The sequence below is a fragment of the Pseudoliparis swirei genome, chromosome 8 (assembly GCF_029220125.1).
Source record: "Pseudoliparis swirei isolate HS2019 ecotype Mariana Trench chromosome 8, NWPU_hadal_v1, whole genome shotgun sequence".
Lineage (NCBI taxonomy): Eukaryota > Metazoa > Chordata > Actinopteri > Perciformes > Liparidae > Pseudoliparis > Pseudoliparis swirei.
The window spans coordinates 6,768,804-6,784,864 of record NC_079395.1 but is presented as its reverse complement, the minus strand read 5'-3'; the positions used below and the strand labels follow the sequence as shown (position 1 = coordinate 6,784,864).

Below are 16,061 nucleotides of genomic sequence, written 5' to 3'. Positions count from 1 at the left end.
CGACTGCCGACGGGAAAAAGCTTTTGGTGTGGCGGGTGGTCTTTGTCATGATGGACCGCAGCCTCCTCCCCGAGGGGAGGGACTCGAACAGGGAGTGTCCAGGGTGGGAGGGTCAGCGACAATCTTTCTGGCCCGCTTCAGTGACCTGGAAGTGAACAGGACCTGGAGGAAGGCAGATTGCAGCCGATAACCCTCTCGGCCGAGCGGATGATGCTCTGCAGCCTGCACTTGTCTTTGGCTGTGGCTGCAGGGTGCCAGACGGTGATGGAGGAGCAGATGATGGACTCAACGATGGCCGTGTAGAATTGTACCATCATTCTCCCTGGCAGGTTGAATTTCCTCAGCTGCCTCAGGAAGAACATCCTCTGCTGGGCCTTCTTGGTGATGGAGCCGATGTTCAGCTCCCACTTGAGGTCCTGGGTGATGATGGAGCCCAGGAAGCGGAAGGACTCCACAGCGTTGACGGGGGAGTCACACAGGATGAGAGGGGCGGGTGGGGCTGCATTCCTCCTGAAATCCACAACCATCTCCACTGTCTTTAGAGCGTTGAGCTCCAGGTTGTTCTGGCTGCACCAGGTCACCAGGTGGTCAGTCTCCCACCTGTAGGCGGTCTCGTCCCCACCAGAGATGAGCCCATATGTGTGTCTTTCCTTTAAATCGTACATAACTTTAAGATGAGAACACGGGGATTGATGGGAAATAATATGAATATATATGTCATCCATATGCAATGTGCAGAACAATACATCACACATTATACATGAAAGAGACTCAGATTCAAGAACTACAATTTAACAAAAATGTAATTGTGAATAAAATAAGTATGAAGCAAGTATTAGGAGGAGTCCACATTCAGACTTTATCATTAGTATTGTTTGATTGTCCTGTTGAAGGGGGGCGGGGCTAAGGCTCAAATTCTGGTTGAGGAGGGGCGTCATTAGCAGGGGGGCGCGAGCGGGACAAGGGTTGCCATGGCAATCGTAACCCAACGTAACGTCCGTTGATTTAAACACCCTGAAGGTTCCACCGTCGTCCCGCAGTGACGTTACGTTGAAGTGTAAACGTACGGTGTTTCTAACGTTAGTTAAACACGGCGGCTGACCGTGAAAGCGGGACTCTCTGTTTTAAAGAAAAGAAGATGGAGTTCGAGGCGACGGAGACTGTTCGCTCGACACCGAGTCGCCACGAGAAAAGTTTGGGGCTCCTCACGATGAAGTTTGTCAGTCTGCTTCAAGATGCGAAGGACGGCGTCCTCGACCTGAAAGTGGTCAGTGAAACGGAGGAGAGCAGCGGGACGGTTGGGAGGGGAATTAATGGATGTTCTGTAGCGTCCCCTCGGCAAAACAAGGGCCGTCGGTCACGAACGTCAGGTGCATTGATTTGTTGAACAGGTGGACCAGCTAGAGCCGCCATTACCTCCTCGTTTGTGGGTTCAATAACGCTAACTCACAAGTGGGGACACAAATTAAATGAAATATTATATTTTTTACAGAGGGAGTGCGTAGCTACCAGTTTCCAGTCAGATTGTTCATGGAAATAAACCACTTTGTACTGTTAATTACATTTAAAGTGAGCCCCTCCCCCTCTTAAATAATAGCGTAGGGTAACAAAACAAACCTGAAGTGGCGAGGCAGTCCAATGTGATACTAACTTCTGTTGGTTCATGAAATGAGGACTACTTTTATTTGTTATCCTCTTTTACCAAATGAGAGTTAGCCCAAACACTATGGATGCTAACACCTTAAATCCATAAATATAGTCGACTATTTGTATGGGTTATTTACCAGGGAAATCAAAAAAGTGATTCATCCTTTTTTATATTTATTTTGTCGGGCACTGATGAGGAAAAACTATGAAGTAATTCACATGTGGAGGAAAAACAATGCAATGATTAGGAGGAATATCTGACTATTTGTGTGTTTTTCTGCTCGTCATAATGTTCAAGATGTATTTTTTATGAGCCTTTGGGATGTCCAGACTCCCTCCCAATCACATTGGGAACCTGTAATCTAACCAACTCTGGTTTCTGCTTCTCCAGATTCGCTGCATTCCTGTGTTTTATGAAACCGAACATCTTTGTGTTTTGGATTGTTTGTTAGACAAAACCACACATTTGGATGTGCCACCTTAGACGGGGAAAAGCAGGAATGGACACCGTTTTCTGATGTTTTTATAGAATAAAAATAATCAAGAAGATGATTAACAGATTAATCGATAATGAACATAGTCGGTCGTTACAATATCGTGTATGTTCCTCTGAAAGTTTCCTTCCTACCGTCCCTCAAATGATAGTTTTCTTATGGCTATCAGATAGAAACTTAACAGTGAATGAACATTTTTGAACCCCTTTCCTGAAACATGGAGGAACACTTTGTTGTACCATCATCTGCATCACTGCCCTTAGTGGTTACACTTGCGTATGTGTTTCTCCCACCTGAATTGTCTTTCGTAATTCTACCTTGTTTATTTTTTTTCCATCACACTAATGGCAGCTTTCCCTCCCTTCTTGCGCGCCAAAACTTGGTAATGTTTAGTAGGCTTCTTGGACCCTTTCCTCCTCCTTCCTCCTTTACTATTGTACCTGTCCTCTCCTGCCAAAGGTTTTGTTTTCTGTCTGTGCATCTTATTTAGCCAAATCCTTAATGTGTAGGCTTTGCTCGAGTCTCTTTTCCACAGAAGTTCTGGGTTTCCTGTTAAAGCCTGGTCTGTGAGCTTTCTGTCAGCAAGGTTGATATTAAGCTGCCACTCAATAAGACCCTTTATGGAAATGTTTGACTGAATCAACAGGCTGCAGACAGCTTGGCAGTGAAGCAGAAGAGGAGGATATATGACATAACCAACGTACTGGAAGGAGTGGGGTTGATAGAGAAGAAAAACAAGAACATAATCCAGTGGAGGTTTGAAAAAACTATTTTCATATTTTAATATCCGTGAAATATAAAAGCCAATGCCTTCGATGTCTTTGTACTCTGGTCGTCAGTGTGGACATTTTGAGAGGATCTCCCATCCTACCCGGAGGCATTGCATTTTTAAATGAAACATTTTGATGCTTTTAGTAGTCAAATCGTATCTTTAGTTTCCTGTTAACCTGCCAAAATGGAGCAAAACATTACTAGAATATGACTTGTGCTCATACCTCATGCTTGCTTGTCCGATCTGTAATCTTCTTTATATCCAGGGGAGAGAACTCCGGCAGCCAATCTAAGGAGGTGCTCGAGCAGGTGAATGTTTTGAAGGCCCAAATCTCTGACCTGGAGGCTCAAGAAAAAGAGCTGGACAACCAGAAGACATGGCTAGAGGAGAACATCAAACACTGTAACCTCGATCCCATCACCAGCACATATCCTTTCGTAACATCTGGCATTTAATAGAGATGTTTTGCTTGTACTTCTTTTGCTTCTATTTTAAGTTTAGTCCAATTCAGGTGATGGGTTTTATGTATTTCTTTACATTCTCTAATGTTGAGTACACATCTCTTTCTACAGTTTGTGACTCTGATCCAATTGAGGCTCCATTTATTAATTTCAGAGGAAAGAAATCTCTACTTATCCTTTTAACATTGTTTATTTTTTTTAAATGCCATGAAGGGAGGATTAGAAAAACAATTGCTTTTGTCAGTCTCTTGTGAAATCCCGGCCAGGCTAATCCTGATTTGCACAGTCTTGTTTTTCCAGTCTATTGTCTCCATTTTAGTCCTCAACGTAATCTAGCTCCTGTTTCCTTAACACCCCTCCACTTATAAATTTGTCACACATGAAGACATCTGCAGCGCCTTCCGCGGAGACACTCTCCTTGCTGTTGTGGCTCCTGCTGGGACCCAGCTGGAGGTACCACGACCTGAAACGGTTGGTCACGTCCTACAAGCTTTCTTTATCGATTGGCATACAAGTAATTTGTTTTTGCCCCTTGTGAACATAAAGTCACCAGAGGGACATTATTCCCTGTACGTGTTCCTCGTTTCCTTTGGTAAACCACATGTAGTATGTCCTTGTGACATGTGAAGTCTAACTGCACATAGAAAACAATCATGCAAGCAAGGGACTCGGTTCTCCGCACTTTTGGCTGCTTGTTCTGTACGCCGGCGTGTATTTTCTGGAATATCTCTCAAATAGTGTCATTAAATTATTAGAGAGATTTTTAAAACTTTATAAAAAAACTTGCATTCAATGTTTAATGTCGGTGTTCTTTCAGGTCAATTTGACCCCAGGCTGTTTTTCACTGTCAAACATATAAGAAATATCAACTTTTTATATATTTAAAGGGCTATTTAGGTAGTCAACAAACAAACATAAAGTACCTCACACTTAAACTTGGAAAACAATATTAATTCTCATAATTTTCTGGAGGTTTTAATTGCTGGGGTCAAATTGACCCCAAGGGTAAAATATGTCAGAAAATATAAAGGTAACAGGAGAGTTAAACATTGAATGGGGTCAAATTGACCTTCAGGTAACAGGAGGGTTAAATGACACTGAGTTTGTAAACGGTTGACCTTTTTTTTATTTTTTATGTTCTCCCTCTATGTTTCTGTGGATTTGTTTTTGCGTACATAGTTTGTTATCTGCTATAATGGCGATAATCTTATCTCCACTGCTCGTCCGCAGGGCCAGAGTGGTCAGAAGAAGTACCAGGTGAACCTCCGCAGCCTCTCGGCCCCCATACAGGTCATGCTCATCAACAGGGATTCAGACTCCACAAGACCTGTGGTCTTCTCCGTGCCGCCCACCGACGACATCTGTCCAATGCCGACTCCGCCGAGCACCCCCGCCAGCCTGCAGAGGTTCCCTTTCTCCACGTCGGTGTACTCCACCCCCTCCTACTGCAGCCAGGACTCTCTCTGCTGCGACCACCAGATGGTGCTGCCAGAACTTGATGAAGTGCTGACTCCAACGTCCACCCCTCCCGATGTGCAGATGGGTAAGAAGCACAGAGACATGTTTCAGTTGAATGAGAACAGAGAGAGTAGAGAGAATCCCACCTGTGTAGACGTGTCTACCAAATGCCACCAGCAACACAACCCACCCAGACAAGCTTTCTAGACAATAGACTCAATTGCCACCTGGCGACAACTGACGCAGCAGTTGAATATTACAGCCCTGCAAGTGTGTCTTGCCTCGTTCCACAAAGAAATGAGTGGGAAGCTAGTTTTAATCTGACTGCGCCTTGGGTGTGCAAAGCCATTACTCATTTTAATCTATTAAATACCCAGAGTTCTTAACCCTTGTTGCATTATACTGAGAGTAAAAGATTTAGCTTACAATTAAGGTTGATTTTAAATATTGACTGAAACACTTTTTCAAATATTTATGTTGCCTTCAAAGACGCTGCCATGTCCAAGAACTGGAATTATCAAATTGCTAAAATATGTACCTAACTTGAGCAAGTTTAATGTTAAACTTAGTTTCAAAAGCCTTAAATTCTCCCACTCCTAAAAACCCGTCCTTTCGTAAGCTTTCCCTCCATCAGCCGTAGCTGGTTAACATTCTGTTTAACCTTTCTGTCTAAAACAAGTGAGATTTCTCTAAACCCTCCACAACAGCTCTATTGTTGAGAAGGCAACAACGGAGTTAAAGCAGAACGGTTACACGGTTCTTCTATGTGACGGTTCTATAGAATAATTGAGTGAATTGCAGGAGATTCAGAATTTCAAACATCTGGGAATTGATCTCGGCTTGTTTTTACAATTGTAGGATTTGCTTTGTAAAGAATGCATTTCTGGATATAAATAGATTTTCTGTTGTATGTATCATGCATATAACACCATCCATTGCCTCGTTTCCCAGCTAGACGGACTGCATCTACAGCTGCACCCAGATTATGTAATGGGAACGGACCAAAGAGGCAATAAACGTCCAGTCTGTGAGAGGCAAAGCACTTATCTGGAGCTATGTTTATAATAAAAGAATGAGTCGGGATGTGTGAGCACGGGTCATTCGGGCTAAGATGCTAACGAACTCTTATTCTCAAATTTGAAACTCAGTCAGAAAATGAGGAATTACCAAAAACTGAACCCAAAATATACATTTACCAAACAATATTGAAAGCTTTGACATGAAGCGTGTTTACGTGACGGCCCAGGTTTAGAGATGTTGAAGACGCTTCGGTATGAAGATCCTCCGGGGACGTTTAACGCTGTTGCTCCCGGCAGAGTGTGGCAGTCAGTCGGCCGCCGCGTTGGAGCAGCAGCAGATGGACCTGGCGGCCCAAGACTTCCACCCTGGACTGGACATGAGCAGCCTGCTGAAGCTCAACGCCGCCGGAGACCACATGAAGGACGGCCGAGCGGGTGAGGCTCCGGGACACGGCGCCGCCGTTACTCTGATTACATCCAGCAGTGGAGCTTTTTGTTTCCCTCCCATGGGTTTCAGTCAAGGTTCCGTGAAGGCTTTCAGATCCCAGCTTGCTTCTGTTTGTTTTCATCCTGAGCTTTAGGACTGGGACTGGTGGGAGGAAATAGCTGAATAATATACCGACGTGTTTAATAAACTACTTTTATCCAGCGTTGATGGTTATAAATTAATGTCACATGGACTGCAGCGACTGTTCCATATGCGGGGAAATGGAAACATGTTTTTAATTCTCTCGTAGGAGCCGTCGACCTGATCGATGAGCTGATGTCGACTGACGGTAAGCGCCCAAAAGAACTTTGACTGACTTTAAAAATGAAAAATTGTGTCGACAAATATTTACCATTGCAGTATATTAAAAAATATAATCAACAGCACTACAGCCATCAGCTGTGTGAGATGTTAATGACTTTAGCGGGCGTTCTCGTGGAGATAAATTAGCACCAAACCAAGTTCACTTGAGGCCGATGGGAGTTTCATTAGTTTTGCAGACGTTTTGATTATTAACCAAAATATTGGCTTTAAAGTTTTGAGCTCATGGTGGCGCTAAAACATCGGCGGATCACTAGTCAGAAGGACCTTCCCTCGCACCACAGATACCCCAAACTAAAATCTAAAAGCAATCCATGATACAGTGTCTGACGTATTTCTGTCTGGACCGAAGTGGCTGACCGCCTGATGTTTGTTTGATTGTTTGTTGCGGATAGTTTGTCTTTCTATCCGTCTCCGTCTCATCCGTCTGTGTCTCACAGGAATAGACTACAGCTTCAACCTGGACGACAACGAGGGCGTCTGTGACCTGTTTGATGTGCAGATCCTCAATTACTGACGACTCGCTGCGCCTCCTCTCCGTCGTGCTTTTACAATCTCAGGAGCCGCCTTCTCTTCGCTCTCGAAAGACTCTTCAAAGATGCCTTTTCCCATTTGTGTTATGACATGCCATTGTCATGAAAAGAAAAGAGAACGTCCACACATTTAGACGACCGTCGCTGTGCTCCACTGTTTGCCGACACAAAGCACGGTGCCTGATTTAATTTGCCAAGAGCTACGTGTGAAGCCGCGAGTCATTAACCGTCCAATGAATGTTTCACTGGGTAAAGACCATCCATGAAGCCACTGAAGCCACTGAAGCCACTGAAGCCAGGACACATCCTTCAGCCTCCTGCACTTTTTGCATGGTAGTATTTTTGTATTTTTCCACATCCAGTGGAATTTCTGAGATTATACGACAGCTTTACATTTTGTTCATGAACAGTTGGGACTGTGAGTGTTTTCATATTCGTTGATATTCACAACTCAGTATTTACCTCTTTCTAACATTTGATACAGGGTCAATAATCTAGATCTGGCTACGTACGTGAGTAACTTAGGGTTCTTTAAAAAGCATATTGTGTAAAAACTTACTCAATTCAACAGTTATATTTGGTTAAATGGCATATTGTATTTAATGAGTGAATGTTTCGGCTACATTTCGTTGCCGTGTTCTCGTGTGAAAATGGCAGAAATATTAATTTTCTAAATTATTGCGACACTGCCATTTTGGACCTCCAAATATTTTTTATTTCTTGTATAATTAGTTATATATTTGAATAGCTAATAATTTTTATTTAATTTAAGAAAAAAGTTTTCTTGGTTCAACATTTTTTAAAGTGATGTTGGTTGACTGCCTTAATTGGAATAAAACTGAATTGGCCATATTTCCGATCTGAAATTTCAGATCTTACGAGTCTAAAGTGGCATTTTTGTATATTTATAGTTTTCTTTGAATACAAGTCTTGTTTTTGTGACACTGCTTTTATTTGCACATTTCTGAATGTTTTTTTCTCTCTAATAAATGGATTTAAAATCAATTTACAAACTTTTCTTTCTTGACAAATATTGATTTGAGTTTGGTTTGAACATATGAAATGAGAAGGAAAACGATCCCAAATGGTTCCAACATGGACTCAACTTTTTAGTAGGATTAGTTTGTTTGGGTGTTGTCACCATACATGTGTTGTTTATCACACACAAACCATTTGCCCAGGTTTTTTGTCTCTTTCTCTTCTTGTTTTGCTCAGATAACAGATGGCTCAGTGAAATTGATTCCACACGACCTGCAGCGTCACTTGATTTGTACCAGCTGAGATGCAGGAAGGCTTCCTCATCCACGAAGAACATGACAATCCAACTTTCAGTGAAAAGTCACTGTTTACATTCAGTATGAGAGATTAACGACATGACGAACCACAGCTACAGCTAACGGGAACAATAACTATTTAATGCAAACTGTTTAAACGTTGTGCTGTGTTTACTTAATTGGAGACGGTTTGTATTTGCTGACGACCCGTCTTCTGTCACTAACCTCAACTAAGGAGTTTTCCTCCTTGATTATTGGCAAAATAATGCATCAGTTACAACAACTTTTGGGAAATTGTGCAACATCTGAAATCCTCATGCTGTTGCTTGCGTTAATAATCAGGCTACAGGCTTTTTAGAAACTTGTTTTAAGTGCATGACACCAGACCCTCTGCCAATAGTAAACACAGACGGTTATTAAGACGCTCAAAATTATCTAAACAATTCACTCATTAACTAGAACGGGCACTCGGTGGAGCGCATACCTTCGCATATCACAAGATTGGGCATTGCATTATGAACATTTTGGCATTAGTTGCATGCCAATTGGATAAAAATTGACCGTGCTATGGTAAAAAGAAGATTTTGACCTTTCCATGACCTTTACATTGACCTTTGACTCGATCGATCCCAAAATCTAATCAAATGGTCCCCGGATAATAACCAATCATCCCACCAAATTCCATGCGATTCGGTTTAATACTTTTTGAGTTAGGCGAATAACACGCATACAAATAAATACACGGCGATCAAAACATAACCCTCCGCATTTTCAATGCGAAGGTAATTATAAGGAACTCAAGGTTATCTTGGGCTAAGAAAAATAATAACAGTGAGAAAGTATATAGTTCAACTAGAATATTCACTTCTTATGATGCATGCAGTGTGGTAGCCAACATCTGGTGTGCAGATGTGTGATTTCAAGTGAATCAGGATTATTTACTTTACAGTGATTAGACTTAAAACATGCATTATGTCAAACAAGTTGCAGTTCCAACATTGTTCCAAAAAGGGCTCACGCTCGAGTGGTAAATGTTTCTTGTGAAATATTGGCATTCCCTCAGATCTGGATAATGAAAAATAGAAATGAACAGATTAAAGCTTGTGGGCTTTTCTGTAAAGTGTATATCTGATTCTGTAAAATCAGTTTTAGTCTAAATACTAGGAGGTTATTGTCATGCTAACGATGAACAATACACTGGAAATGAAACATAGTTTCCTCTGGACCACGGACAAAACGGACAAAACATCACTCAAAACAGAAATCCAAATTCCTTTTGAATTCATCGCTCACAATAGAAGAAAAAAACATGCAGTTCTTTGGTCTTTGAAGGTAATCCTACAAACAACCTCCTGTTTTCAGGGAATTGAAGTGTTAAAGTAATAAAACATCTGTTCTGCTTTAATATGGGATTTTTACATGGATTTTTCTCGGGTGGCGGCTCATATTGAGAAAGTGTTTGTCTCTTGGGATGCATTGTGGGAGTTAAATGACACCTCCATCTCGTCATCCTCCGCCGGATGCCCCCTCCTCTTTCTTCTCTTTTCGCCAAACGTTTTGGCCACTTTCATCGTGTGCTGCCTGAAGGACGACCCCACGAAGGCGTAGAGGATGGGGTTGAGGCAGCAGTGAGTGAGGGCCAAGCTCTCCGTCACCTGAGCCGCCTGTTTGATATTCTCAACATTCACAGTTTCACTGCAACAACGTAGTGAAAAGTAATTAAGTACATGTAATTAATAGCTGTGACATATATGAAGCAATAAACATCCCAGTACTTCAATGACTCTGAAGTTGTAAATACTATTTGTCAAGTGTTGCCTCATTTTGTATTTACATTTAAATCTACTGGGAAAACTGCCATATTTGTCCCCAAAAAAGGAGTCGATCAAAAACTCATCTTACCGGTCCGTGCTTTGTTCCTCCTGCAAGAGAGCCGGGAATCAGACCAGCTTTCAATCTTTCAGTCTTGTAGCGATGCACTCTGAAAACACACTTCTTGGAAGTATGACTCCGAGAGAGAGAGAGAGAGAGAGAGAAGGAGAGAGAGTGAGAAACCAAATCAGTTGCCAGTGGTTCTCAAACTTTTTCTTACGCCTGTTAAAATAGTTTTTCAGCCAAGTACCCCCTAACCAGCACAATGCATTTTGGGTTTAAAAAAAAAAGGTGTAATACACAGGGCTGTGCCATCAGTGTCTGATTTAATATATACAATTCAGTTTATGAACAAACACTTATATTTGATTGAATATGTATGAAATAACTATTTAAAAAAAGAGTTTTGAATGGATTTTAATTGTAAATGTTTTTTTATTTTATTATCTCACGTACCCCCCCCCCCCCCCCCCGCCCCCCGTAGTGCTTTACGTACCCCCAGGGGTACACATACCCCCATTTGGGAACATCTGGTCTTAGCTGTTTATTGAGGAAACTCATCAACAATTAGTCATCGCCCCCCATACATAAAAATGAAGAAATCAGAAAGATTGAAAGATATATTTTGAAAGAAGATTTAAGTTTAATCCCCACTTTAACGACATAAAGACATTTAGTCCGGTAATAGAGAAAAAAAATACACAGGGGGGCAGACTTTTGCAAAATGTGCTAGAATATGCAATAATGCAATTTCATCACTCTAAAGGAATACTTGCAACTGAAAGTATGAACAAACCTGTGGTGTCTTTCCTGTCATCCTTATAGGATTAATACCTTAATACCTTGCCACAGCTAAAACCACGAGGAAAGACCAACGAGGAACGAGGAACGTGGAAATTAAGTTATACAAGCTTGTTTTTCAAAGTTTTTTTTAGATGAACACTTCCTTCTCCTGTTTGGTGTTGCATCAGCTGTCGAGCTGCACCACCCAGTAACAGAACACATAAACACGGATTTCCCTTTTTAGTATGAAATTATTTTGGCTGCTAGTGGTTTGTATTATTCTACATGTCTAGTGATCATAACTAGACTGAAGTCAGAGCTTTTAAATGATTGCTTTGTTAAACATGAGTGAAAGAAGTGATTTAAAAAGTGTCCTCTTTTCAGGGTGGTTTACATCGTGTTATATAACAGACCCTCTGATAGAAAGCTCCCTGATTCAGACATTATACTTTAATGTTTCACGAACACGCTGTGAGGCCAAGGGCTGTGTCCAAAATCACTTCCTTTAGTTCTCTCACCACAAATCATGTTAGCATCATGGTGGCAGGTGAAGTGACGCACAACCTTTGATTTGCATCACATTGTGGTGGTTGTTAGCGGAAAGAAATTTTGTTTCACATTTGTTCCATTGTGGAAAGTTTTGAGGCCACTTTGTGTGGAAAAATGAACACACAAAGTATTTGTATATATTTGTATTCAGACACTTACAAATATAAATATATATATATATATTTATATATTCTCGTGCTCTCCGTAGCCTTCCAGTGGAGAAAACATGATGCCAAATAGGTCGCCCTATACATGCGAGACAACTGCTAAGAATAAAGATGACACACTTCTTGTGTATTCTTATTTCAAAAACTTTATTTTGTTTGCTACCAACTTTAGAATCAACAGCAATTGGAGTAAGCAATTTATCAGAGCATCTGTAAAATACAAACTTATAACATTTACTGAGCAGACTTTTAACCAAATATATGAAAAACACACATTTTAAGAAATGTGATGTTATTTTAATTTTTCAATAATTCTGTTCTGATTCATTATTACTAACGAGATACAATAGCCTCCCACAGGATTTAGGCTATAGTCATGACTAGATTCACCTTTGATTTTGAATACAAAACACTTGTTTTTATTTACAGAGGCACCCAAAGTACAAAATAACAATTTGAACTCACTGTATGGGGAATTTATTTTGAATAGTAAAGTAGCTAATACACGCTTCTAAGCCATTCTATAAAATAACTGTTGGAAATGGGAATATATGTTATATTTCATGACCTGCTTAAAGATCAGAAGGAGTAATGTTCATGTAAGGATTGATGATGGTCACCAAGATAGAGCAAATGGCAAAGCAACAGAGAGCAGCTTTCTGGAGGAGAAGATGCAGGTGTTTCTTGTCTCTCTTCACTTCAGACTTTTTGGGTTTCCTTCTTTCTGAAGTAGAAAAAAAACAAGAAAAGTCAGTGAGATGTAAATCAGAAAAAACATCTACATTTTTATTTCAATCCATCTGGCGGCTCATTAAACTAAATAAAAGATTCTACATGTTTGCATTTTGTTCCCTGAGACTTCCTCTTTGTCATTTGACAATATTGCAAGATAACAACACAGATCTCAATTAGTGATAATGTTAATGAAGTATAATTACAATAGTTGGGCCAACTCCTTTGGAAGTGGAACCTATAGAAAAAGAGGAAAAAAAGAGTCAGCCAAGTTTAGGAATTTATTTTGTCATACATTTAAAATAATTTGTTTTTAAAATCAAGGACCTTTGGTGGTTTGACTCTTCCAAGGAGTGAACATCCACCGGGCCTCCTCCAGCAGCGGGGAAACCATCTGGATTTTGTTGGTCCTCTCCTTCCTCCGGCGGGCACACGTACTCCCTTCATTTACAACATCAGGAGAAACTAGACATTAAAGTTCTACTTGTACTCAAAGCCACTGGCTTGATCTGTGCCGGAACTCAAAACTGCCGATACCAACTGAACACCATCTCTCTGAGGCGGTCTTGTGAGAAACCCAAACCCATCAGAGATGGACAGCTCGTGCGTCATCTTCTTACCCGAAGAGGAGACTGCGCTCTCACCAGACCAGCGGCCGCATCAGTAGAAGTGAAGGCTGTGAAGAGCAGGACAGCCTGCAGACAGAACAGGACCAGCAGCACACGTCTGTCCATGGCTGATGACATGGAGAGTATGACACTCAATGCTCTTTTATATACTCGCTGTGGGATAATCACTTCCATGCACAATGCACGTTTTGAAATGATTTCTCAAGTCCAATTTCATCATTGCAGAAAACCCCTGAAATGTCTGCATCCATGTGGTAATCTCTCTTTTGACATACCTGCCCATTTCTGTCATCAAACAGTGTGCCAATTTATTAGATAATATATTTTTCTTATTGATTCCCTGTGGGAAAATGTTCCCACAATACATCCTGAATCGGATTGTAACCAGCAAACATAACAGGAACAATACTGTGCATGTAAACATAGCCTATTGACAGATGGTGGGTTGATGATGACTCAGCTGATCACTGCCAGCACAAAGTCAGCTTTCCTTAAATATTCTAACATTTAAAATCAGAAAAAACATGTAGAACTATCAATAATGAAGGCTTCAGAAAAGATGCATCTCGTTTGTTGTTTCTCTTCAAACATAGAAAACCATCGATGGAGAAAAGGTGAAGGCTGACTGGCTCCATCATGTGGACACACTCTGCAGCACTACTTATTCTGTTGATTCAAACTACAGCTGACAACATATAATACACGTTTGTAGCAAATGATTCAATATACAATTCTTCCGTCCTGTTTTTTTTTTTTTTACTTCCCCAATTTAGAAACAGAAAACTCAATAAGACAAATGAAGACAACATCATCTGCTTTTCATTGTTTTTAATCATTTTTGTGATGTACATAACGCTGGCAGTGGAACACAATGTGAGCACCTTGTTCAGTCTATTGGTGAATGATTATCTGTCAACCACTATTAACTCTATGCAGCTATTGGCATCAATAGCATTTGACCATAAACACCAGTGAACTTTGCTTTTACAATCCAGTAACATTGTTATATGCTTTAAGAGAAGATACAATCATACATGTGCATATATGTGATGGAGCAGTGTCATGACCACCAGAAATCATATCCCTAGTAGTCGCTCAAGCTCTATCAGTAATAATCACTGATTCCTTCACCAAATGTGTCTCTCCTTCCATCCCTCCCATTCATCCATTTGAACAACACCTCTCTGTACACAGAGACAGACAGAAACACAGAGAACAAAGAGAAGTTACACAAAATAGTTTTAACCAAACAATCGTCAGAGAATTGTGGGATCACATGAGGAGCATTGCAACACAGAGAGGCGACTGTGCTTTCTAAATCAAAACTATATTGACACCCCTGTACTTTTTTAAAGCGCCTGATCTTTTCCAAACACTTTTGACTGGCGGCTTTTCAGATGGCTAATGCAATTGCTCAGAATCAGACATAGAGGCACTGATGTTTGCCAAATCTTTAATAGCATCCTGGACCGGCTTCGTTATTATTTGTATTTATATTATGTCTTCAGGCCTGTTGGACTTAGTTTTGTGTAAACATGACTATATAAGTCTCTTGCCTCGAAAGAGTAGGACGAGGAGGAGGATGATGAGGAGGAGGAAGAGTTGGAGGACGCTCACCCCTAGGCTGTAACAAAGACATTTGATACATTTTACAGTTGTATATTTGTTCATAGAATATTTCTGAATGACAGATAACAACACAGCAGTTTTCAGAGCCGTTGGTGAGACAACGTGCTCTTCCTTTTCAATGACGGCTAATTAAAGTGTTGCATTCGGACAGCAATGATCTTCAGCAACTTCATTTTGAGATGCAGATTCTGTGAGATCCAGTAATTGTAAGATGGAATGGATTAAAAGTTTGTTCTTACACTCAAACCTAATCCGAATCCACATCCTCCTGGTCTCCAGTTGCAGTTTCTTTTCCGTCTGTTTCCAAATACCTCTCGGTCATTTCTTCTCACCACCTGTACAACAAAGTGCAATTTTCTTCTCCAGAACAAATTCATGATTTTTTTTTAAAATGAAGAAAGTCTTTCAATGTTGCTTTCAATTACAGCCCATAGTGAGTAGGCTACAGGGGTTATCAATATATCAGGCCTAATTACTAGGTACCTACCAGGAAATATGTAAGTAGTCTACAAGGGAAGAAGAGGTCATAACTTATCCATTGCAGGAAATTGGTAAAAACAGGAAATAGTGTCCATATTTATTCTAAGAAGACAACATACTTCTACAACATTTTTTTTGTTTTGAGGAATGAGCAGTACTCGTCCTTGAAGAAGACCTGAGGCTAACCCAGGAAAGAGCTGTGTACTTGTATAGCTTAAACTACATTTAAATGTGGACAACAATACAACTGTGATATATTGATGCATCTGGTGATTAGAACATCTTAATTCTTCACATAGTTTCGCTCATTCTCATGTAACTCTATAGTCTCCGAACAATTTATGTTTAACCCTTGTGTTGCCTTCGGTTCATTTTGACCCGATTCAATATTTAACCCTCCTGTCGCCTTCGGGTCAATATGACCCGATTCAATGTTTAATGTCGGTGTTCTTTCGGGAGTCAACAAACAAACATAAAGTACCTCACACTTAAACTTGGAAAACAATATTAATTCTAATAATTTTCTGGAGATTTTAATAGCTGGGGTCATATTGACCTCAAGGGTAAAATATGTTAGTAAATATAAAGGTAACAGGAGGGTTAAACATTGAATCGGGTCAAATTGACCCGAAGGCAACACAAGGGTTAAAAACTACTTTTTTTTGGATCAATAAATAGTTTTGAAGGAAACATAATGCCGGCCAGGTGACATTTTCTGTTTATATACTGAGGAAATGCTGTATCCTAACTTATA

The 16,061-nt window shown here is 40.6% G+C and overlaps 1 protein-coding gene across 4 annotated transcripts; it reads left to right on the top strand.

Annotated features, from left to right (window-relative positions):
* The first annotated feature begins 1,045 nt into the window (after positions 1 to 1,045).
* e2f5 (E2F transcription factor 5) lies at positions 1,046 to 8,190 on the top strand. 4 transcript variants are annotated; one of them, XM_056421413.1, is made up of 8 exons: positions 1,046 to 1,267; positions 2,788 to 2,897; positions 3,179 to 3,340; positions 3,737 to 3,845; positions 4,605 to 4,917; positions 6,149 to 6,286; positions 6,589 to 6,627; positions 7,106 to 8,190. In XM_056421413.1, exons 1-8 carry the CDS (start codon positions 1,139 to 1,141, stop codon positions 7,174 to 7,176), a joined length of 1,071 nt encoding a protein of 356 aa, XP_056277388.1. In that variant the 5' UTR covers positions 1,046 to 1,138; the 3' UTR covers positions 7,177 to 8,190. The 4 variants fall into 4 exon arrangements, with proteins under 4 accessions (XP_056277388.1, XP_056277387.1, XP_056277389.1 ...); XM_056421412.1 differs by having other exon boundaries at positions 7,100 to 8,190; XM_056421414.1 differs by lacking the exon at positions 6,589 to 6,627 and having other exon boundaries at positions 7,100 to 8,190.
* Positions 8,191 to 16,061: the final 7,871 nt, after the last annotated feature.

Bases quoted from the DNA above. Each gene is read 5' to 3' on its own strand.
- e2f5 (XM_056421411.1), top strand. From the start codon at position 1,139: ATGGAGTTCGAGGCGACGGAGACTGTTCGCTCGACACCGAGTCGCCAC. The intron at 2,898-3,178 runs GTTTGAAAAAAC...CTTTATATCCAG, and splicing joins AAGAACATAATCCAGTGGAG to GGGAGAGAACTCCGGCAGCC. The intron at 4,918-6,148 runs GTAAGAAGCACA...TGCTCCCGGCAG, and splicing joins CCCTCCCGATGTGCAGATGG to AGTGTGGCAGTCAGTCGGCC.